Source organism: Gallus gallus, chromosome 4 (genome assembly GCF_016699485.2).
Source record: "Gallus gallus isolate bGalGal1 chromosome 4, bGalGal1.mat.broiler.GRCg7b, whole genome shotgun sequence".
NCBI classification, from domain to species: Eukaryota; Metazoa; Chordata; class Aves; order Galliformes; family Phasianidae; genus Gallus; species Gallus gallus.
In genome coordinates, this window is record NC_052535.1 from 88,322,937 (window position 1) to 88,347,197 (window position 24,261).

Consider the following 24,261-nt stretch of genomic DNA (forward strand, 5'->3'; position numbering starts at 1 on the left):
TAGTTTTCAATGGCAGCATTTAATATTTCCCCTGCAAGGAGAGCCAACCCTGCTTCCTCTCCCTCCTGCTCCCCAGCCAAGCAGCAAGGCTGGCCCACTGCCTTCCCACCGGCATGGGATAGAGGGGAAAATCTTACAGTGCAGCCTCATCAGAGCCCAGATGTGCTGCTGATTCATCCAGCAGGGAAGCATCTGTTTCCTTCTTGTTGCTCTATGCGTGTTCAGCTGCAGTGGTACTGGGGAGATGTGCTCCTCAGGATAGCATGGGAAGGAGCACCCCATCTCATGTCCCAAAAGTCATAGAATCATATAATTGATGAGTTGGAAGGGACCCTTAAAGGCCATCTGGTCCCACTCCCTGCAATGCACAGGGACACCCACAGCTCCATCAGTGCTCAGAGCCCCTTCCAGCCTGACCTGAAGGTCTCCACGGATGGGGCACCACCACCCCTCTGGGCAACCTGTGCCAGTGCATCACCAGTCCTCATACGGCTTTGTCTGAAACCCAGAGAGGAGATTTGCCAGCCCGAATGAACGTGATGGCCTTTGCAAAGCAGCAAGGGACAACTCTCTATGGGATGCTTGATGCCCTCATTCACGTAATTGTGCGGATGTAATTTGATTATTCCTTCCTAGTTGTTTAGCATCACAAAGGGGAAAGCTGACCTCCAAGATGAGCCCGTGGAGCCACCACTGTGAGAGTGGTCTGGGGAAAAAAAGCTTCCCTTGTTTCACCTCGTGCTTTGTTGAACTATATAGGGAAAGACTTGGGTAGCTTGTGGCACAGTGTTTCCAGATGTGGGCATCAACCTGATCCACCTGGAGGCTGCACAGAGGCTTACCAGCCTGTCCTTACCACCAATCAATGAGAAAACAATTAAATTTTGGATGGCTCCTCCAATCAGTGCTGCTGGAGATGTTTAGGAGCAGCAGGGCACTGCGAGAACACCTCAGCTGCCATTAACCGTGTTGGTCCTTACTCACCGGAGAACAATGGCTGCTGTTGGATCCCAGATGTGTTTTCCCTGAAACAAAGAGGTTGGGCTCTTCTGGAGGGAACGCAAAACCCAGGCACTACTTTTGCCTCGGGGCTGATGGAAGTTCATAGAATCACTGAGGCTGGAAAAGGCCACGAAGATCATCAAGTCCAACCGTCAACCAACCACCACCATACCCACCAACCATGTCCCTAAGTTCCATCTACCCTTTCCTAGAAAACCTCCATGGACAGTGACTCCACCGCTGCCCTGGGCAGGCTGTTCCAATGCCTGATCACTCTTCCATGGAAGACATTTTCCTAATACCCAACTTGAGTTACTTTGTTTGCTTTCCAGTGCAGACGCCAGAATCAACACAGAGAGCAGGGCAGCCTTCTGCCAGGGATAAGAATTCATCCTGCGAAGCGCAGAAGTTTCAGCAAGACCCAAAAACTCCTAATCTGGCTTAGCAAGAGTGAAATCAGACTGAGAAATAGCTGGGATTTTAGCTGGGGGTATTTCAGCAGGAAATCTGATGGCAGATGTGTGCATCTGTTGAATGTGTACGTACATACAGAATGCAACGGAGGTTTTAGAGAACAACACTGTACAAAACAAGAACAGCATAGGCTATTCCTTATCAAAATAACACTATGAAGATGGGTGGGCTGGTTGTCTCCCACCAGCTCAGGCTGCCCAGGGCCCTATCTAACGAGACCTTGAGCACCTCCAGGGATGGGGCACCCACAGCTATCTGATCAGCAGTGCCAGGGCCTCACCGCCCTCTGAGTAAAGAATTTCTTCATAGCGTCTAATCTAAATCTCCTCTCTTTTAGCTTAGAGCCATTTCCCTTTGTCCTATCACTGTCAGACCACGTAATAAGTCAATCGCCCCACCAGGAGATGAGCAAGACGTTGGCCAACCCACTCAAGAGGCTTTGGGCCATCCCATGAGCAGCGGATCCCAAATCAGAACTGCTGTGCAGGGGAGAAGCCATAAAAATGTTGAACCTGGAACCAGCAAAAGGGAAAGAAACCTTCATGCAAGGGAACGAAGGAGGCAGCTCAGCAAGCCGCTCAGGACCCAGAGCGGTGCCTGGCTAAGCTGGGGCTTTAGAGTGATTATAAGCGGCTTTAAGAGCAGTGAACGTGGGAGTCACACACACACACACACAAAAAAAGTCAGCAAGGAAAAACAAACAGTGCCACTGGTTACGTAAGGGATCAGAGAGGCACTGAAGCGTCAGCCGGCAGCCACGTGAGCTGCCCGGGGTTTTCCAAAGTGCCGATAACGCACGAGTGGTCTTTCAGTCCGCTCTTATCACCGCCCATTGAGGATCTGGGGGAAGATGCAGAGAAGGGTGAGAGAAGGTTTAAAGATAGGTGACGGCTCCTGTTAGAGTGATGGCAGAGCGGGGCTTGAACGGAGCTGCAAAATTAGGAGCGGTTGGAATCGTAGTCGTAGAATGGTTTGGTTGGGAGTCGTAGAATGGCTTGGGTTGGAAGGGACCTTGAAGATCATTGAGCTCCAACCTCCTGCTGCAGGCAGGGCTGTCAGACACCACATCAGGTTGCACAGGGTCCCATCCAACCTGCAGAGGGACATCTCTTCAGTATGCTGCCCATCCATTGAGACGCCCGTGGCTAGGAACCCAACGCCTCAGCAAGTCCAGGCTGAAAAGGGAGCGGATCCTCATCACGTGCACTGAGGTTAAGCTGAGGAATCACTGCTGCAGTACAAAAGGAGTTTACATGGATCCCAAAATTGCAGCACATGATCGTCCAAAAAGGACTCTTCCACCTGAAGATCCCACCTCTACCTTAGAATCATAGAATGATACAAGCACACAGCTGCAGAATATCCCAAATTGGAAGGGACCCGCGAGGATCAGAGTCCAACCCCTGGCTCCACACAATACCACCCAAACCCTATGGCTGAGAGCAACGTCCCAACGCTCCCTGAGCTCCAGCAGCTCAGGGAGAAGCCCCAGGACTTGAGCAAACCCACAGCAACACTGACCTCGCCAGCAGCAGAGTTCAGCGGAAGCAGCCAGAACAGCATGTGCTGAGCCCATTTAACAGACATCCCCTCCAAGACAGACGCCCTGAGCTGTCTTCTGTGCTCACTGCTTTTTTTTTTTTTTTTTTTTTTTTTCCTCTATTGCAAAGATTAATTTCCCTGGCTGGAAAGTTTGTGCAATATTGCATCACTCCGCTGTTTGGCTTGGCCGGTGAGCAGTAAGCACCAGGACTTCAGCTGGGTTCCTTGCCTGGAGCTGACCCCATAAATAGCAGCGAGGTGGGGAGATCTGCATGGAAGTCCATCCAGGACAGCAGGGGCCAAAGGCACCTCTGGCTCCGTTGTGCTGCACTCCTGGGCTGCAAGCGGTCCCTCTATTTAGAGAGTGGTCAGTTATAAGGAGAGGTGATAAATAAGAGCTGAGAGATGTTTTCTTTTTACTGCCCTATGTCCAAGAATCTTGCTTCCTAAAAGGGAAATGCAGAACGCACAGCTCCGGGACGGCTGGCAGCACGGAAACCAGCAGCCAGCATCTTTTATAGGAGGTGGAGAGCAGAGAGTTGGCTATATATGGTCACTGGGATGCCCATAGGACCACGTGGGCAAGAAATCATAGAATGGCTTGTGTTGGAAGGGACCCCAGAGACTGTCCACTTCCAATCTCCATGCCGTAGGCAGGGTTGCAGACTGCTTGATCAAGCACTGGATGAGGTTTCCCATTCAACTTGGCCTTGGACACCTCCAAACCAATTGGTCACATCCCTAACGCAACAATTTGCCTTGCTGGTGGTCTCTGAAAGAGAGGACAACTCACACTACCCCACCCACCCTAACAACACCTTCTATGGGGTCTGATGTGACACCATCCAGCCATGCCCAGGAGGTCAAGGAACCACTGAGACAATAATCCCTTAATGATGGGACATGTAATAACAGGACAATAATCCCTTAATGACACTAAAAGACCTGCTGAGCTAATTGCCTTCTCCAGGTGAATGTTTTGCCTTCTGTTGTGCCATGTAATGATTTCCAGCTTTCGCCCTCTGCTCACGTTGATGTCCCAAATGCTATAACTTCTGGCAGAGCTACACTTTCCCATTCACTCCCAGGATGCACCGTCCTCCTTGTGTGGATGCTCCATGCCTCCAGCGTGCCCCTGTTTCCCTGTCTGTGGACCACAAATAGCTGTGCCAGGGGGAGCAGCGCATTGACCCCTGGCACGGGCAGACAGACAGACCTGTGGTTTCTATGGCAACCAGTTCAGGTGTTAGGATGCTGATGTGGGCGGGGATGGGGATGCAGGTGGGGATGGGGATGTGGATTGGGATAGCAATGGGGATGTAGATGTGGATGCCTCTGGCCCAGAGGAGGAGCAGGATGTTGGGACGCTCAGGGGCTGCGTTCTGCAGAGAAGCAGCGAGACAGCAGTGCTGGAAATCTCTGGCAGATGTCAGCGTGGAGCTGGGAGCAGCCTCGCCCGGCGGGCTTGGTTTGGCACGTCTCAGCAGTGAGCTCATGTCTCCTGCAGCCCTCGGGACACAGCAGGGCTGGATGGAGGGCCGGACAGACACAGAGGTTGTCCTGCTGGGAAGGTCCTGCAGCCTCCTGCAACCTCACCACACGGCTGTTCCCAGCCCAGCTCCATCTCGCCCATCCCGGCCTCCAACCTCTCCGGGCTGAAATCCTTAACAGGCTTCCTGAATCCAGGCCAAAATGTTGTCCTAGAGGCTTCAACACAGCATAACATGAGAGAGGGATCTGGGTCTCAGTAGCCCTGGAGAGGAAGAAAAATGTCCTTGCATAAGTCAAGGTCTACTGCCCTGGTCACAAGCTTCTGCTGTGTCCAGGGTCGGTGCAGGGTCCATGCTGGGTCTGAAAGGTTTGAGGAGCACAGGTTGGTGACAAAGTCCTGTACCTGTGGTCTACAAGGGATAGAGTGGAGCAGTGCCTGGGGTTCAGGAACAGCATCGTGTTCTTGGAAGTGCTGGGCTGACCTGGGGTTGTTCATGCAGCCTGTCACAGTTTAGACACTCAGGCCCTCTCTTACGTTGGACTATTACTTCTCCTCACCTCTTCTCCCACGTAACAGTGATAGGATGAGAGGTAACGGCCTTAAGTTGAGCCAGAGGAGGTTCAGGTTGGATATTAGGCAACATTTGTTCCCCAAAAGAGTGGTCAGGCACTGGCACAGCTGCCCAGGGAGTGGTGGGGTCACCGTCCCTGGGGGTGTTCCAGAGCTGTGGAGTTGTGGCACTGAGGGATGTGGTCAGCGGGCACGATACGGGTGGGCTGGGGTTGGACATGCAGATCTCAGAGGCCTTTTCCAACCTTAATGTTCCATAATGATGTCACTGTGTTCTGCAAATATTGCTTTCTACTGCCTGCATAAGCAGTTTACTTTTTATTCTAGCTCTCTATTTATCCAAAATGCTTTGGTATGCTGGAGAGAGACAGTTCTCTGGGATGACTGCATAAACTCAGCATGAGTCCTTTCTGCCAGTCAGGCAAATAATAACAGCAGGGAGAATGAGGGAAGGAAAAAACACAAAGCCATGCAGCATCTCTTGGGAACGGGCCTGGAGATGTGGGGAGGCCACGTGCCCACCGTGTTGTGAGGTCCCTGAGGTGAGAGCTGTGAGCATGAAAAGCTGGCTCCAGCCCCCATCGAATCGTTAAGGTTGGAAAAGAGTGCTAAGATCATCAAGTCCAACCCTCAACCCATCATCGCCATCTCCCCACACCCAGAGCAGAGGTTGGCACAGTTTTGCATTGGATCCCATGGGGGGCTGAGGAGCAGTTTTCCCCAGGGCTGTGTTTGTTTGACGGGCACCCTCTCCATCCCTTAGGGATAGGGTAAATCAGCACTGACAAAACCTTTTGTAATTATAAAGGGAAATAAGGTGGGACCTACCCAATGCTTCCTCTCCAAGGAATAAAATGCTTATACTGAAGGAACCCAAACCTATAAAGAGTCAGAGCCACCTGACAGATATCTATAGATCCCCATTAGCCCACGATGTGCTGTTTTTTTCCTACAGAGCTGTATCTGCTGTGCTAGGCCATAGCTGGGACGTGAAACCACAGCAATTCAGCAGAATTCAACAGAAGGGAAACATAGGGTTGTGCTGCATCAGGTCCTGGGGTATCACAGCACCGTCAGCACCTCTTGCTGGAGCTGCAGTCCCAAAGGGAATGATCCAGAGGGAAGAGTTAGGGTGGGACCGGTGTCACCCACTGGCTCCAGGCTTAGAGCTGGCAAACAGCTCAGAGAGCAATGTGCCAACTAACATTAGAAAAGGGCTTTAGAGAGCATCAGGTTGAGCGGCCCAATGTAAAGCATTAAGACAGCAACCAACCTTAAGACTCTACCACAAACCTCTTTCCAATGCTCCTTTGCCTTCCTGGAGGAACTCTTTGGGCCATGCCCATGACGAGTCGGTTACACCCAAGACAATTTCGTTGCAGCCTCCTGAAGCAGGCTGAGGTCCCAGAGCTTCACCCTGATGCATGTGCCCCCCAGCCACTGAAGGACAGGTCCCCATTGGCAGCCAACATTTCATGGTGCTAATTGCAAAAAATTCAGTGCGCAAATCTCCGGCGACGGCCACGATGCTGTAGCAGCAAGATGTTGTTAGCACGCCTATTAGTGCACGCTAATTAGCTCCCACCGCTGCTCCTGCCACAAGCTGGAGGATGGATTATGCCATATGCACTAAGCAGCTTAGTTTGGGTGGCAGCTCTCAGGGAAGCAGGGAGCAGAGGGAGCGGCCAGCTTACCGAGCGCTGCGCATCAGCTGTCTGTGAGCAGCACGATGGGATCCAAGCTAAGGCTTGCAAGTTTTGCAGCAGCTTTTCCCTCCTGCAAGAAAAAAACAAAGAGAAGAGATTGATTCAGCAGAAACACCCTGCTTGTCACCTCCATCGTGTCACCGCGTTGCCAGGCGAGGAGCAAAGCAAAGACCAGCAGGGAGAAGGGCTACTTGCTGGGAGGCGATGCCTTTCCCTACCCTTATGGTGTGTCCCCCCCCAGCCTGGGGATGCTCCCGTTGCCATAGGAATGTGCGAGGGATGCTGCTGCCATCTCCTGGATGGAACCCATAAGCATTGCCACCACTCATCCTTTACTCCTTATAAAGGGATAGAAACTCACAGGGAGAGGCTGTTGGGGTCTTGGGAACCTCCAAAACCCATCTGAGTATTGGCACCCTGCTCTGGGTGTGCCTGCCTCCAGCCCAACCATGTGAACTCATAAACGTTGGTGTTCTGTGGCTACTTATGGGTTCATGTGGCCAAATTCATGGTGGCAACGTTAAATGTCTGAATGGAGGAACACGACATACTGACTGCACTGGGTCACTGGAAGGGGATGAGAAATACTTGGATTTTCAGCAGTGGTTGCCTCGCTGCAGGCTCTCTACACTCACAGCCTTCCTTCCATCTCCACCAGCCCTGCTCCCACTGTACCACCTGGACCCCTGCCTTCCTCAAAGAGCTGACACAAAGTGGGATCATAGAATGCCTTTGGTTGGTAGGGACCTTAAATCCTATCTGGACCCAACCCCCTGCTGTGTGCTGGTTGCCCCTGACCAGATCAGACTGTCCACACCCCATCCAGCCTAGCCTTGAAAACCTCTAGAGATGGAGCATGAGCTTTCAGATTGTCCAGAGGAATATCTTGTTAGCTGGAAGAGATAGAGGGGAAAAAAATGAGTAATGCAAACCCTTTCCTAGCTCTTCTGGGGCAGGAGGTAGTCCAAAGGAACCAGCAGAAACAGAGCACCCATGTCCTGCACCATGCACCCATGCTCCTGGCTGCAGATTCCCTTGCCAGGCTGAAATGAGGCCATCGCTCCACTACATCCTCTGACCTTCATTTGATGCCGGCAGAAGCTTTCCTGGGGAACAAAGCAGAAATCTGTCATCTGAGGTGGCCCTGGATCCAGGTGACTGAGAGGAGACATCACTCCTTCCTGCAGCTCTGGTCTGATCAGGCAGTGTCAGGACACTGACATGGGTGACCAAGGGGAAATCTGAGTCCCACATTGCAGAACCATGCAGCAGAAATAAGGTCTGAGCCCTGAATCTCCATCAGATTTCTCTATCAGATCCAAGCTTCAAGATCATCAAACCCAACCATCAACCTGACCTGCTGAGTCCCACCACTAAACCACGTCCCTTAGTGCCATGTCCATACATCTTTTAGATACTTCCAAGGGCAGGGATGCTGATTCCACCACTGCTCTGGGCATCACGTTCCAATGCTTGTCCACCCCCTCCATGAACAAATTCTTCTGATATCCAGTTTAAGCCTCTCCTGATGCAACTTGAGGCTGCTGATCTGCTCGAGTTGTTAGGCCTGATCCATAGGAGCAGTCCTGAGCACAACCATGGGTCTGTGTTTGTTCCTGTCTCACCACCACACCAGCCTGCTCTGTAGTGGGAAGCCTTTTGAAGGCTTATCTGTGGTAACACAGATAAATATGGACTGGGAGAGCTGAGAAGCGTTGGGGCACAGACTCTTCTATGGGTACAGATGCATCCATAGGGGTTATAAAGCGCAGGGACAGCATGGGGAGTTTTTGTCCCTTATTTCAAGAGAATTCAGCAAAGATAAAAAGAATTAAGTCTCCATCTCTACAGTGCCTCAGGCACAAAGCTTCCCTGGATAGCAGCTCTTCTGGTCTGCTGGTGGGAATCCCTGCATTCAAGCCTGAGATTGGCACTAATGCTCATTAGGTTACTTCTGGGGTTAAAAAAGTAATAGATCTCAGAGCCCAGAACGTGGCTGCTTCCGTGCAGAGGGGAACATTGCAGCATTGTGACTCACCACCATCTTGTGACAGTTAGCATTTTCCTCAAAGGATCAACACAAAATGCCAATTAAAAAGATCAGCCAACCCCCCCCCCACCCCCAAATCTCCCTGATATCCATAGTTACAGAGAACTGCTGGAAGCCACGAGGCTGATGGGCTCTAAAACTCACATCATAAACAAACTAAAGGGAAAGTTGTGACGTTTACTGCTTTTAAATTTTTATTCACATAACCTATATTATGGGCAGCTGCTCTGTTCTTACATTGAGATGCATGAGAAAGAAGCTGGAGTTCTCCTTGATTAGATCTCACATAATGTGAAATGAAGACAAGGTTCTGAATTTAATTCTTTTGGCCTTTGCCTTCAGGTGGAATGGCAAAATTAGGACAAGCTCAAATGAGCTGGTAATTATTATTATTCCTTCCATGTACAACCAGAGTACCTTGGAGCTCTTGTACTAATTTAGAGAGGAGCATGGTGATAAATGCTGCATAATGCATGGGTGAAGTTGAACTGAAAAGAGGAATGTTTTGTGCAGAAAGAAATAGGGGAACCTTCCACCTTCCTAACAGTAACAGGAAATGGGAGAATGAATTATTTGAATACCTGAATTTTCCTGTTCATGGTACTTTACTGCTTACTGTGCCAGACATGACAGGAGGACCAGGTTGACACAGATGACGGTGCTGGCTGGGTTCTGTGCTTGACCCCATGTAATTTTCCATGTACGTGGACAGGATTCAAGATAAGAGCTCCGGGTGAGTCAGAAATGGTCTGGATGAGTCAGCCTTGGGTTCTCCTGCAGGACAACAGAGGTCAGGGCTTGTTCTGAATGCCAAGGAAGGAGAGGAAAGCACAGAGGGTGCCTTGATGCCAGCAGAAAAGACATGCTGACATCACAGAATGGCCTGGGTTGAGAAGGACCACAATGATCATCTAGTTTCAACCCCCCTGCTATGTGCAGGGTCACCAACCACCAGACCAGGCTGCCCAGAGAACGGACATCAACTGGATTGCTTTGCCCTGGCTCACACAAGTGGTTGGCCTCTCAATTCACATGCAGTAAAGATCAAATTGCACACAAAAAAATAACAATGAGAGTGAGACTGAATGCTGATACGATGCACTTAGGTCCAAAAAATACAAAATGGAAATAGTGGGTAAGGACTGTAAGAGATTGGCTGCTGGCACAGAGTGACATCTTACCCTGATGATTCACCTGAGATAATATGGTCAAGCTAAATGGCGTCAGCTCTTTCACAGACCATCACAAGACCTGTGCTCCAGTTTCTGTACAACTCCACAACCTTAGAAACAACATGGAAAGGGTTAGGGTCCAGCATGCAGATACAGCAATGGAAGAGTAGTCACTACTGGGGAATCTACACTCAAGGACAGACTCTCAACAGGTGTAAGCACAGTACTTGAAGGGACACACAAGTCCAATCTCATCTCCCACAATGACAGACAACACATGAGACTTAGTGGAGAAAGATCTACAAAATTTCTTCTGTTACGCTCACAGAAACTGAGTGCCCTTTGGAGAGATTCCAGGGGATTTAATGGAATACCTCCAGCCCTCCACCAGCGCACTGAAGTCTATGGTGGCTGGCTCCTTTAACACACACACACACACACACACACACACACATCCACTAAAACAAATGCACATTTCTCAAATTCTTTCAACAGAATTTATTTTACTGCAAGAGTAGTTTAGGACAGAACAAAAAACCATCATGGCAAAACCAAATTTTGAGTAATTAAGAGACTTTAGAAGCCTCCCATCAAGTAACCTCTTTGAGCTAACTGGTGCAACCCAGTAACGACCTGCTGATCTTTCATATCAATGTGTGGTGCTGTGCTGTAACCCAGCACTATTGCATAGTATCACACTGCGCAGCAGTGCAGAGACTAGACAGGAAATATGCTTCCTTCCATTGTTTTATTGCTATCTCATCTCACTGATAATACAGCTTTTAGCTTATCCAATTTACCTCTAACTTTGGCACAGACAAAACCAACTCCCCAGTTACTGTGTGGATACACAGATTCAGTTGAATTCAGAAAAGAGAATTAACAAGCATCAATTAGGTTATTAAAAATAAATATTCTTAGGCAGGAAACAAACTGACCCCCTAGAATTAAGATATTAGTAATCATTTACTTGCAACTTTAATTGCATGATTCATACCACCTGACTTTTTTAATACATCAAAAAAAACAAAGGCCACGAAGTGGGGGTGCCGGGGTCCCCAGACACACTGAGCCAGCTTTTACTTCACAGGATGAATCATCAGAACCTGGCTGCTATCAGTAGAATTGTCCTGCACAATACATGAAGCTAGTTAGCCTTTCCCTGGAGGTGTGTGCGTCTCCAAAAGCCTCATTCCCTAAGACCTACTGTTCCAGGCTGTATTCTCATTGCCATAACATTATACAGCTCTGCAAGTGCAGAGGAAGCCTGGTGAATTCAGAGTGGGGTCTGAACCAAATATATTTGATACAGATTAGAATTTGGAAACAATTAGTATGGGTTCAGTCACGTGAGACTGCCTGCCTAGATAAAATAACCGGGTGCCAATTACTGATATCCCTGGGGTGCACATGCATCAGAGTGCTTAAGCCCCACGTTCTTGACTAACTTATCTTGTACAAATATTTTTTATCAGCCCTAAAAGAACCAAAAGCAAAACGTCTGATCAATTCTTGCAGTTAATGCTTAAACAAAGCGTCCTATCTCCAAACACTGCACAGAGACTGGAAGGGTTCTTGTTTGCCTTTCGTTATGTGGTTTATTCATTAAAAAGTTAAACTCCTGCATTTTCTCACGCCACAGTTTCATGCCATAGTTGGAGCAACAGCTTGGCTGTCAGGCTGGAGGTTGATCAGGGAATTGCTTGCTTGGACCAGCTCTGCGATGGAGACTCGTCCTCTCTGTTTGATAAACTGAGCCACGGCAGCCATCTCCTCTGGTGTGATATAGATGAACTTTCCTCTGTCATCAATTACACCTACAGGGGAAAAAGAAAGGACCTTCAAGTCAGCACTTTGGCTCTTCTCACTTCCCAACAGACATTAGTTACTTCTTTTTGGAAGGGATGTTTGAACTGCTGAGGCTGCATTTCATATCTAGGGCAGGCAGAACAATGTGCTAGCAGTCAGGTAACATCTCTACTGTTGTGCTTTTGAATAGGGTTTTGACAATACCTGAGTGCCTGGGTAAGGTTAATTTTGTTCAGCAAGTAATGCATTTTTTTCATCACTGTGTGTAGCTAGTTGGGAGTATCACAGCAGTGCATTCAGGTACGTTGCATTAGTGTTGATATTCCAGGGTCAGACAGCCAACTGAGAAAGGAAGAGCAGAAGGACCCAGGCAATGAGATCTGGAGCTCCTCTGGGAGGTAATGAAGCTCAACTTCCACATTTTGGTAGCTCCATCAAGAGTGAGAAATGACCTCTTTGTTCTCAGTGTCTTATAGGATCAAATGTAAGGCAGAGAGACTTACTAGCATGTATTTTAGCCAGGACAGTACACATTTTTATGTTTTGATTCAGATCACTTTTAGGTCATTTAAGTGGGTATCCACATGTATCCATTAAGATACAGCTGTCACAGTTAACAAACAACTATCAGGTCAGCAAATGTTTTCACTGGCACCTTCACCTACCTCATCTTTGGAAAGAAAAAGACTGACCAGCAATAAAACAGCTTTGTTCAGACAGGGAGCTACCTGTATGCTCAGTCTCTGCTTACATTCCAACCTTGAGTGCATAGGTACATAGCTAGAAACAAGCACTTCTCTTACTTTAGCTCCTAGCTTTGGAGTGCTCTGGGATGTTTGCTTCTCCCAAAGTGTGCCATACCTTGGTCCTTGTGGGTCCCTTTTAACTCAAGATATTCTATGATTCTATGACACCCCAGTATTAGCTTTAGCCACTGCAATTTTAAAACAGGTGTGCAAACGAACCCCAAAATATCCAAACAATTCCTTCAAATTCAGATTTCAGAGGATGTAACTTGCTAGTAAACCCAAAGGCCTTCAGCAGGGTTAATAACATGCTGAAGCCTTGTGCTGGCCCCTGAACCACTGGGAGCATTTACTCCCCAACTTCTGGAAAATATATCACTGAAGCAATTATCTCCCATATTGCTTTCAACAGCAGTTTCACATCTGCCAAAACAGAAATAATAAATACAGTTTTTGATCAAGTCCTACAAGAGTCCTCTCCAGTTTAAAATGAGAATTACACCCGATGTGTCTCAACCACAGAGGAGACATTTCCTGCACCAGCTGAAGAATAGGTGTTGTGGCTGTCACCTGTTAGAGTGCCATCTGCCATCAGGTCCTGGATTCTGTTAATTGCATCCTGTTCAGAAAGGAAAAAGGAATAACAAACTGATCAAGAGGAAGGTACAAAACATTCTGCATGCTCAGACAAACTAGAGGAGGATGCTTACATTTAAATCCTCAGAGTTAAACACTTCACTGAAGGATATACATTGGTGGTTCCACACAGATGGATGTAGTAAGCCCTTTATAGAAATGGATTGGTCTTAGAAAGTCAAAGTGAGCTTCTGCAGCTTGGGGTGTTCAAATAACTTCCTTGCCAGCAAGGAGCTTTTATTATTAAATTATCTGACAGTATAATGGAGGGGGAGCTAAACACATTTTCCCAGGGAAAGGCTGTACTGTATCAATGCAACATACCAGTTACATGAAATACCGTGATGCACTTCTCCAAGAATCTGGCTACACTTAACACACTGCAGAGCTTTTTAGTTTTTCCTGCTCCATTTCAGAGGAAACTGCTCCTTACCAAACCAAAGAGCAGCTTGTTGAATTTACTGCTGAGTTAACTCTACGGTTACTCCAAGCACACTGTTCTGCTGCACGTAGAACTGGTATCTGTGTGCCCATAACCTTGGTTTCTGCAGTCCTGCCTCTCTCTCCCACTAGCATTTACAGGACTGCAGAAGCAAGCTATGGCTTGGATTTCAACTTGAACTGGGCTTACTGCATGCAAATTAAGTTCTAGGAAAGCAGAGAGGCAGGGGGCAGTGCAGCCTGGTAGTACAGCTCTTGATTCCCAATTATCATGAATTGCTCTACTAAAAGATTTGCAAAAATCTGTATGACCCATTGGTCAACAAGCAGCCACTCAAGAGCCAGACTGTGCCCTTTTCACTAACATCCTTGTGAGCCAGCAGTCTTCTATGGCTCTCTAATTGAATGCCCACTTTTCAGGGCTGAATCTACTGAACTCCATCAAAGTAATGCTGGAACAGTAACACAAACAGTACCCTTAATTACCCATTTTCTCTCTTATCTTTAAAGGTCACTGTTTGCACTTGTACCCCAAAAGGTAGCACTTACCTGAGTTCTTAAGCCCATATGTGAAGCTAAGTCCTCCAGCTGAATTACCTTTGTTTTCTATGGAAACAAACAACAGTTACATGCAGCTGATGAATTAGAGGGTTAGCAAAGCATACAAAATAGAACCTGTCCTTCCAACTTATCCTAGTAGGCACTTTTCTGTGTTAAAAAACCCTCTAGTTTACATTACTTAAACCAATGTGCTCAGTGGAAAGACCGGATGCTCTGACCCACTTAAGTGAAGGCTCAAATACATTAGCCAACATCCTTGAGCACATCCCTAAGAGCCTTATATGTATGGCCACATTTACATTATTGGATGTCATACTACAAATGATAAATGCATTTGTTTCTGATCTTGAGAGTACACTGAAGAATTAAATAGAGGCTGCAACAGAAGAATCTTTTTCATCAGCAAAACCAAACCAAAGACACACAGACTTAGCAGTTGTGAAGTTTGATGCAGCCAAGCTAGAGAACTGAATACCATGGACTGAACGCATGGAATTGAAACCAGTCCATGGAATTCAGTTCTCAGAGCTGGGAACTGCCAAGATTCGTCACATCTTCTTTTAAAAGGAGAGGGGATACAAAGTCATTACATGAGAAAACCAGGCTTTACACCCTTGCTTCAAGATGTTTGCCCTTAGTGGCAGAGCTCACTGGAAGCTTCCTAATGCAGCTCCTGCTGTGGATAGCAGACCAGAGGATGGGATGGAATGGGGATCCAGTCTCCATCCACTCGGAAATATAACAATACTGCAAGGTTCCAGCTCAGCAAAACACCAGATTTCATGTTTTAAAGACAGGCTTGACTCTCACAGAGCAATATACATACATCCATGCTTTACCAAATTCATTTCACTTTACATATTTTTTCTGCTGCTGTCTCCAACAAGGCACAAAACAGAGCACAAGCTCCTGGAATTAAGACAAGCAGAACCTTTTCTCTTATTTCTACAGAGGAAGCCAGGTGTCAAAGCACTTCTGAGTTTGGTTCTTCAGCCTGTGCTTAATTTCTCTGACGTCAAGTCAAAGTGACTAATATACAACTATATATGTGCTTAAACACCGAACTGAGATAGTGTGACTAATCTGTTCCGTCCATCACAACCACCAGGGCAACGTGCAGAATCACAGACTATCGTGTCAGCCCTTGGAAGCCCTTCCAATTTTAGTGAAAGATCTCAAAGGACACTGACACTAGTTATGTTTATTAATAAAGAGCAGCATATTTTCCTGAATCCAGAGCTTAGCACTGTCTTGAAAGCCATAGATGGGAATGTGCTGTTAGCAATAGAAACAGAGGATGGTCTTAGCAGACACAGCCACATTAAAGTTCTCTCTTCTTCCAAGAAAACCTCTCTGACTTCTATGGAAAGCAGAATATTGAAATCTCTGCATGACTCCAAGATAAGATGTGCCACCTGATGGTTTGTCTTCATTCTGTGGCTTTTCTTAAGCTCTTCAAACATGTTACCTATTGCTTTTCTAATATAGTCTCAGCTGTCTCATCTGCCTTCAGTGGCATTTCTGATCCCAGTTGATTGCCTTATGCTGAGGACTCAGTGATCAAGAAATATTTTTGCTTGGGCTGCAACAAAGAATATGCAGCTTACTGCCAGCTCATACATTTCCAAATTACCTCCAGAGATCCCATATGATCGGAAAGCATTTGACAAAAGTGAATGTAGCCTCCCACTGCAGCCAGTGGCAATTAGATGCACCACCGAAAGTCCCAATGGCACACGAGGCAGAGAAGAGCACAGCAAAAGATGCTTGCAGTGCAGCTTTGCAGTAACCCTGGAATGTTGTTCCTGTTCTCCAGAACTAGACAGCAATTAGCAAATTGATTCCTTATGGAGAGCTACCAAAGAGCCAGAAGTGTGTGCATCTCTAAGCTCCTGGTGAAGTAGTCGAGATGCAAAACGAGCCAAGAATTCGACATTCTGAATTAAGAAAATGATTAGAAGGTCACTAAGCATGTGGGAGATGTGCTTACTAATGAAGCCTTTCACACACATATATGTTCACAGAGTCCAGTTTCCAATAAAGGCCAAAAGGGATTAATTAGGACAAAAAAAAGCAATCACGTAACTTCATGTTTTAGGCTAAGGGTAAGAAATCACGTTTCAACTTAAGATATAACAGCAGTGGTTAAAGAAGCATTTGTTGTTACGATCACAAGTGGAAATCCTCATGAACGCACCACAGGATTTAGATAACCAAACATATAACATCATGAAAGGTAAACACCCCCTGTTAAAAGAAGTGATTCTTTCTTTAAATATCCCTATAAAACATCAGTGCTGTAAATGGCACAAATGAAAGAAATCACACAAAGTCTGACTGATCTTTACAACGCCCGTGTTTCAAACACACACATCCTGCACGGCAGGCCACATGCTGGTACAGCACTTCTCATTCACGCTGAGCTCAGATGCAGAGACTGTGAATATCAGCTACGATTTAGGCAACAAGCAAAAAGCTCAAATGTTCCAAATCCCACACTACAGCCAACGTTTCTGATCAGAAACACTGACGGTGAGTTTATACATGTCTATCCTTATGAATTAGGCTGTGGGCTACAATTTCACCCCCCAGTGGCCAAGATAAAGCTGTAACTACAAACAACTTCAGCAATGATTAACATATTCATGCACAATCAAGTAAATAATGCGGACTTCATCTCAGGAATTCCTTTTTTTACTTGTTGAGTATTTAAGTAAATCGAAGTAGTAAAGATTTCCCTTCTTTTTATATCACCCAAAGTTATTTCACTTACTCTAATAATATGAAAAGAGGAGAATAAAATGATAGCTTACCTTAATGTATTCAATAAATTCCTTCAGAAAGCTGCGAGTCTGGAAAGGAAAATAATTGTTATTTTAAATTTATAAATATTGAATGCAACGTGGACTTGCACATAAGCATTTAGCCTGTCTACCTCTGAAATTTTACACACATGCATAGAGAAGACTTTGAAGTGGGGAAAAAAAAGCATCTAGATTTAATCTTAACTAGGAATTTACAATAGGTGTTTTCTAAGCCAGAATATGGCTCAAGCATAATTTGTTTTCTGAAAGCACATTCTTGAATCTTTTCTTCATCACATCACACGTACCCTGAAACAATCACATCTGGGCGAGTCTGTGTATTAAGTACGTTCACTGAGGACATTTTGTATGGAGGGAAAGTACAGAGTGATTCAGGAGGCAGCTCGTGCAGATGGTGAAGTGCAGCACACAGCTGCACAACACATGTGGAAGCTCAAGCCCTTCTCAAAGCTATGCACCTGAAATCCGGCATTTTAATGTAAGCAGCTCAGTTTTCAAAGGCCATGCAAAAAACATTGCATTGAAGTGAACAGGAGATCGAGTTGCTCTGCAACCCTGAAAATCAATCAGCGTTAATTAACTGCTTAACTCTGCACCCTTAACTTCAAGCAGGAGTTTCAGCACGCTGCTCTCAACACCACATGGCAGAGTCAGCTCGAAGCATTTTGGTATCCTGGTACAAGTGCATTACCCACCCCCAAGACAAAGGGATGGCTTGGCAATTTTGCAAGGCTGATGCCTCCAAATAACTACACACCCGTCATCATTTCCGAACATGACTTTCAAATTGCCTGCTATGAAAGTTCTACCTCCCCACCCCTACCAAAGATATCTGCGTTGAGATCCATGCACCATCAATTGCCTCCCAGGCTCTTTTGAGTGAGGAACACCCTTCCCTGTTCCCACATACAGAAAAATTAATTTCTCCTTGTCTGTGTTCCCACAGCTGCCTGTCAATAAATACTCTCTAACTTTCAAGGGAGTCTGAAGTGGAGAATTTAATGTTTTAGCTGTATGATCTTCTAACAGAACAGACACAATGTAAAAGGGGTTTTCAAAAGCAAGTACTTGTTTAATTCTCTGCATCTTAGGAAGTTTCCCATCATCACATACAACTTCTCTTGGTGCTAACCTTGGCACAGTAGAGGAATTTCTGCTAATGGAAAGGGTTCCATGGTGAGAATCCGTAGCCAAGGTCAGTGTATACTGACTAATTGCAAGCCCCTCAGCCCACGCTCAGTGATGCTGAGTGCAAATTTATTTAATTCAAGAGGGTCACTTAAGCAGAGGAAAAAGGGGAACAAATGGCCCCGAAAAAGAAGTAGCTATCATGTAATCTACTGGACAGCCCAAATTTCAGCCCAGAGCCATTGTAGCATTTGACAGCAATTAAAATTAATCTAACATGTCTTCTCCTCAGCAAATTAAGAGTTCTACCTTCCACAAGAGACCCTCTTCAAGCCTGCTGCACGATTATGTCGGTATCACATTTCAACCACCATCCCCAGCAGCTCGCCTGGAGGCAGACACAGGAGGAGCATGACAGAATATTATGCAGAGTTTGAAACCCTATCAACGACTTGCAGTCATTTGCAACACTGAACAGTTTTCCAGTGGAAAGCCCACAAGCACCTAGGCTGTGTCCTGTGATTTCTCAAGCTTTCTTTCTCTCTTGCAAACACATGGTACCAGGGTAGGGTAGAACTGGGAACAGTATAAGAGTATCTGCCTCCTCAAATTAGTTTTATTTCAGTCCTCAGACAGAGAGAGGACAGAACTCGTTCTCAGTGATGTGCACTTGCCTGAGCACTCTGAACTAACTGAGAGAGTCTGGAATAAGGAACTGTAGCATTCCCCAGGAAATTACTCCAAGTTAATACGTACTTACATACACATCTCTTCAAAGCAAAAACATTTGTCTGGATCCCATTTTGAAGTCCATTTTACAAGAGACAGAATGCAGTAAAGACAATCTGAATCTAACAGTGATAAGGAAACTACAATAACAGACGTACGTACCTCTTCCTCTGTCATCGATTCTTCAACCCCTTCCTCTTCAACTACAAAACTCTCCTTCAGCTTCAGGTACTCTTCATATTCTCTCTTCTCCTCTTCTTCCTTTGCCTTCCTTTTCTCCTCTTCCTAGAGAGAAAAGATGACATGTGGTCAATGTGCTCCTCCCCAAACGGGGTTTAGTTTTAAGTACAGTTGCGTTTCCTTTATCTGTAGTCTGGTCCTACTATGACAGACTGCAGATAAAAAGCTTCTAAAACATGTTTGAGTTCTCCCTTAATGGTATCATTCATTTCAAAAGCCTCTCTGACACTCTTTAAGTTTGCAGTCATCCTAACATGGTGTTGTAAGCCTGCACAACACACCTAGCCTGGTTCTTAACAGGTCTGACACGGGAGAAAACCACTCTTATATAGCAAGCTGCTGCTGCAATTTGCATGAACGTGTTTCTTCTGAGGACTGAGTGACAGGAAGTTCCTGCCCCTAACTGTACTTTGATGCGACACCCACATTTCTGCATCCAGCCCCAATTCTGCTCTGACATGCACCAGTGTCCAATGGGAATGAACACAAAGAGAAGTGGAATTACACTGGTCTTCATCTGCGTACATGAAGAAGTTGGCCTGCAAGAGCTTCAAGTAAATCTCTCATGACATAGAGCAAAATATGTCCACACTGAATGTAAAGAACTGTGCAAACTACTTTATGCTAGGGAAAATGTATTATTACATAAAAAGAGTTTATTTGGTAGGTTTTGATGAGTGGTCAAACGTAAGTTCCACTCACAAGCCAAGAAGTGATAAAAAATTGCTGACCCAGAAAACTCTAAGCCCAACATCAGTGGGGCAGAGAAACTTATGCTTGGTACAATGAAATTCCAACTTCACAAACCTCTGCTTGCTTTTACATCACAAAGGATTGATTAGCACTCAGAAACATGAGTCCTTCAGATTTTAGTGTCAGCCTCTGTCCTTTTCCTTTACTATTAGCACAGGAATTGATCTCCTAAAGAACAACTCTATTGATTCCTACACGCTTGCCATGCTACATCTTCAGCACTAATATGGTAATTGCTTTCTTAAATGGCTCAAAAGCAAACACTTGTTCTATTAAAACAGGGAGAGACAGGAGCAAGTCATTAAGTATAATATAAATGATTTTCAGTAACAACATCATGTAAGGTGCTGAGGTGCCAGAAACAGGTGTAGAAGTATTGCTCTTAATTAAAATCACAGAAAAAAAAAATGTATTCAGCCCTAATTGCATTCAGCCAAACTCTGAGCAAGTCCTAAGGAGGAAGCATTTTCCATAGTGACATTCAAGGATGAGAAAACCAGAGCTGAAAGGATCTTACTACATGTGAAAAGTCAAAACCATTTTTAACCATTATCTCATGAAGAAATCCTGCAGATCTGAGGAAGCACTTGAGACAAAATGAGACCATTTTCTAGGTCATCCATCACCATAACGATTATTAATAAAAGCTCAGCAGTAATTTCTGTCTTTGGGTTACAGGTGCCAAGAACAACACAATCATAGATCATTCAGAAGCGTTCAATTGGTCTTTGCTTGAGAGTACATCAAATTTAATCTTGATCCTGGAAATACAAGAGTAAGGCACTTAGCTAAGCATTTCCAGAAGCTTTTTCATCAACCTCCTAGAAGAAAAAAAAGCAGCCACTCCTTGCACATGCTTCACCCACCTAAATTCAACCACGATTCAAGCTACAGAAAAAGACAGATTTAGGGAAGCTGCAAACTGATTGAGACTAAAAGGAACCAGCAACAGCAGTAGAAGCTGGGCAGGGGGGAGCCCTGCTGAAGTCATGTTGTTTGTTAACACTCATTTTCAGCTGGTGTTCCACCACCAGAGCAGCACTCTTTCACATGCCCAAGTCATGCAGCAGCTGCATGGAAGGTGCAGAGTCAGACATAGCCAGGTTCCCATGAAAAACAGCCTGTGGGTTATGCATAACCCACACATGGAAACACTCTCAGCACCCCAGGGTCTGCTAATTAAACAGAGCCCAATACTTGCTGCCTACGAGTCACACGGAGGGCACTTAGATCAAACATGATTTTTATAAAGCCTGTATTTTTATCGGTCAGGATTTTTTTTGCCTATCCCCATTCTAATTTCATATTAACTGCTGTGGAGCTAAGTGGTAATGCATGTCTGCTTAGAGGAGAGAGAATAGTTGAGCCACCTCCCTTCAGCAATGGGTGTGGTGGTGGGGAAATCCCAGCTCTATGGAAATTTGGTAACTGCTGATGTTCACCTTCAACTGCCTTTTTTTTCCCTAAACTCTGTAATGGGTCCCCTGCTCTCCTCACCCACTTCAACCTCACCAAAACCAGGGGCTTGTTACAGCATAGGTTTGTTTTCTAACAGCTTTCTATACCACACTTGAGGAATGTGGCTCTGGGCAGCCTGGTCTGGCAGCTGGTGACCCTACCTGTGGCAGAGGGGTTGAAACTAGATGATCATACAGGTCCTTTTCAACCCAGGCCATTTTGTGATTCTATGGATGTACCTTCCCACTACTCATCTCTTACCTTGAGTGCAATGATTACTTCCATGCCATCAAAAACATTAATTGTGTCAATGGCACAAAATCCCAATCTTTCATCAGCTCAAACCCAGAGGGACCTGAAAACGCTTTCAGATTTATGGCTGACTCTTGGAACCACAGAGCCTTCTGGAGCCCTGAGATGCTGCTGAGAAACTGAGAGATTACGACCTTTGAAGGTTTATCATGCATCGCTATTTTTAACAAACAGTGAGGACCTTACAGCACCATTTAGCCAAAAGACAGCAAACCACTGTTCCTAGCTTTCCATGCAGTAACCCATTTAAGGTGACACTGACACTAAGTGATATTGGCCTATACACTAAGTAGCTTTTCTGAGAGCTTTGCCTAAGCAGCTTTACCAGAGAGCAAACTGCTAGTTGTGTGCTCTGCCATCTCTCCTCCAAATCAGATAAAGGACTGACTTGCTGACAAACAAATCATTTATAGGCAGCTTATTGCACTGTGCAGTGGAAGAGATCTCACTGCAAAAGGAAAGGAGAGCAAAGATCAGGCTCTCTACAACCACCACCTGCTTGCAGTCATTCCTTGTTTGTAGCTTGCAGGAAAAAGTATGGTAGTTTCTATGTCAAATGCTTTGATTTCATAGATCAAAGAAATCCTCCTCATAACCATTCTATGATCCAGCTTTGGTGCTGTTAGTACAGCTTCTGCAGGAAGCAAATACAGACTTTACAAATAACTAATATGATACAGAGTAGACTGAATCCAGGCTGGATGTGGCTCTGGGCAGCCTGGTCTGGTGGTTGGCAACCCTGCACATAGCAGGGGGGTTGAAACAAGATCATCATTATGGTCCTTTTCAATCCAGGCCATTCTATGGTTCTATTATGAATTAGAGTAGATATTCCTTCCCCGTCACTGTTCAGATAGAAATAAGACCTTTAAGAAGATGGACTGTTTCCTACCTGTTCTTATTCACCAAAATCTGAGTAGGATGAGCCTTCTGCAAGCTTTTCAACCTGTAGTTCCTTAAGGTTGACTTTAGGGAAGGCATGCAGTCCATGGTTAAATACCAAATAACCAAAACTTCAGAGTCTCAGTTTTCAATAACTTCAATAGCACCCCAGGAACCACAAGCCACTTCTCCACTCCTGAAGTTCTGAAGATCCAGACCATTCTTACTCAGGTACTGAAATGCAAAGCTGAAAACCTTAATGACACTTCCTGACTTTAGAAACTTTGGGCACAGCTGTGCTTGAGCAATACAGATCTTGTTCTAATATAGCAGCAAACAAATGCCAGCCCCCACTCCCACTGTGGCTTTTTATTTCACAACCACTGAAAGCTCGCTCAGTTGAAGATCAGTAGTTTCTCTACTACAAACTGTGTTTCAAGAGCAGCTCACACTGCAGTGGATTTGCAGGCAACACACCCTGTTCAATGCTGCATTTTAGTATAGAAGAGAGATAGAATCGCTGTGAGACCTGCATCTGCATAAACCATATGCAGTTTCCTTAGCACAGCAGAGGTAGGCTAAGGAACTAAAATCTACAAAAATCCCTGTGCAGGGTGAAAAAAAAAAATCTTTCTGGCTAGCAACCTGCAAGCCTTTTTGATGAAGACACTGTTTTGCAACATCAGAGGAAGTTCGCTCTCATTGATAAGGTGTCGGTTGGTAAACCAACTCACCACTAAAAAACTCCAAGAGTGAAAGGGAAATCCCCAGGGTAAAGCGGAGCCGAAGCAAATGCCAATTATAAAGGAGCTTCCTCACATGTGTAGCCAATCAGGTCATCTGAACACTGGAAAGGAAACTTGAATTCAAAAATATATATTATTTGGTTCGCAACACAGAAGCCAAGGGGCAACCACATTTTATTTATACGTGCATACAAATATGTTTAGACAGAACCAGGGGGTGTTTTTCTCAAGAAGACAAAAGATTTTAGCCCCTACAGTCCCCTTAGAAGGGAGAGTTCCCACTTACACTGCATCACAGTATAGAGCTGCCCAAAAATAACTGGAGAGAGCTATCTTTGCCTATAGAAGAAAGAGGGTTTTCCTATGACTCAAGAATTCATCACTTCCACTCGTCTCCCTGTCTTAAACTGCTTGCAGGGGATGTGTGTTAGCAGCCCCAGTGACTTTATCAAAGATCAGCACCGGGTGGTGATGCACTGGAACAGGTTGCCCAAGGAGGTTGTGGATGCCCCATCCCTGGAAGCATTCAAGGCCAGGCTGGATGTGGCTCTGGGCAGCCTGGTCTGGTGGCTGGTGACCCTGTGCACAGCAGGGGGGGCTTGAAACCAGATGATTATTGTGGTCCTTTTCAACCCAGGCCATTCTGTGATTCTATGATTTCTACAGGATCCACATCACAACTTTGTATCCTTCTGTTTGGCTTCCCCCCTTACTTGAGGGACTTTTCAGACAGCATTTAACAGAGCAGGAATCATCCAGAGCTGTTGAATAGGACTCAGCTGCTGAAAGGCTGCAAAGCAGCTCTCCTTGACACAAAGCCAGTCTCAGCATTCATGGAAGTCAGAACAATTCTGGGAGCACTTCTTGGGAGGGAGAGCAGGGAAAAACAAACAAACAAACATGCAACTGAAATTTCCCCTACTGTCTGCTCAGGCAAGACTAAAGCAAACATGAATAGCAAGATAGATTTATGCATCTGAGCAATAT

The 24,261-nt window shown here is 45.7% G+C and overlaps 1 protein-coding gene, 1 long non-coding RNA gene and 1 other non-coding gene across 3 annotated transcripts in view; all 3 read right to left on the minus strand.

Annotated features, from left to right (window-relative positions):
• LOC101750242 lies at positions 1-7,030 on the minus strand. Its single transcript, XR_001466476.4, has 2 exons — positions 6,775-7,030; positions 1-4,771 (listed from the first exon to the last, which is right to left on the minus strand). It is a non-coding gene; the product is annotated as an uncharacterized LOC101750242 (long non-coding RNA).
• A 3,461-nt stretch (positions 7,031-10,491) lies between these two features.
• Positions 10,492-24,261, minus strand: part of DDRGK1 (DDRGK domain containing 1) — a 30,133-nt gene continuing 16,363 nt past the window's right edge. The window contains exons 5-9 of the mRNA XM_015286028.4: positions 19,046-19,168; positions 17,015-17,053; positions 14,190-14,246; positions 13,134-13,182; positions 10,492-11,825 (exon numbers count right to left, since the gene is read on the minus strand). Coding sequence (XP_015141514.3) covers positions 11,653-11,825; positions 13,134-13,182; positions 14,190-14,246; positions 17,015-17,053; positions 19,046-19,168 — 441 coding nt within the window. The 3' untranslated portion in view covers positions 10,492-11,652. The remainder of the gene's footprint in view (positions 11,826-13,133; positions 13,183-14,189; positions 14,247-17,014; positions 17,054-19,045; positions 19,169-24,261) is intronic.
• Positions 14,631-14,759, minus strand: MIR146C-1 (microRNA 146c-1). Its single transcript, NR_035318.1, has one exon. It is a non-coding gene; the product is annotated as a microRNA 146c-1 (primary transcript).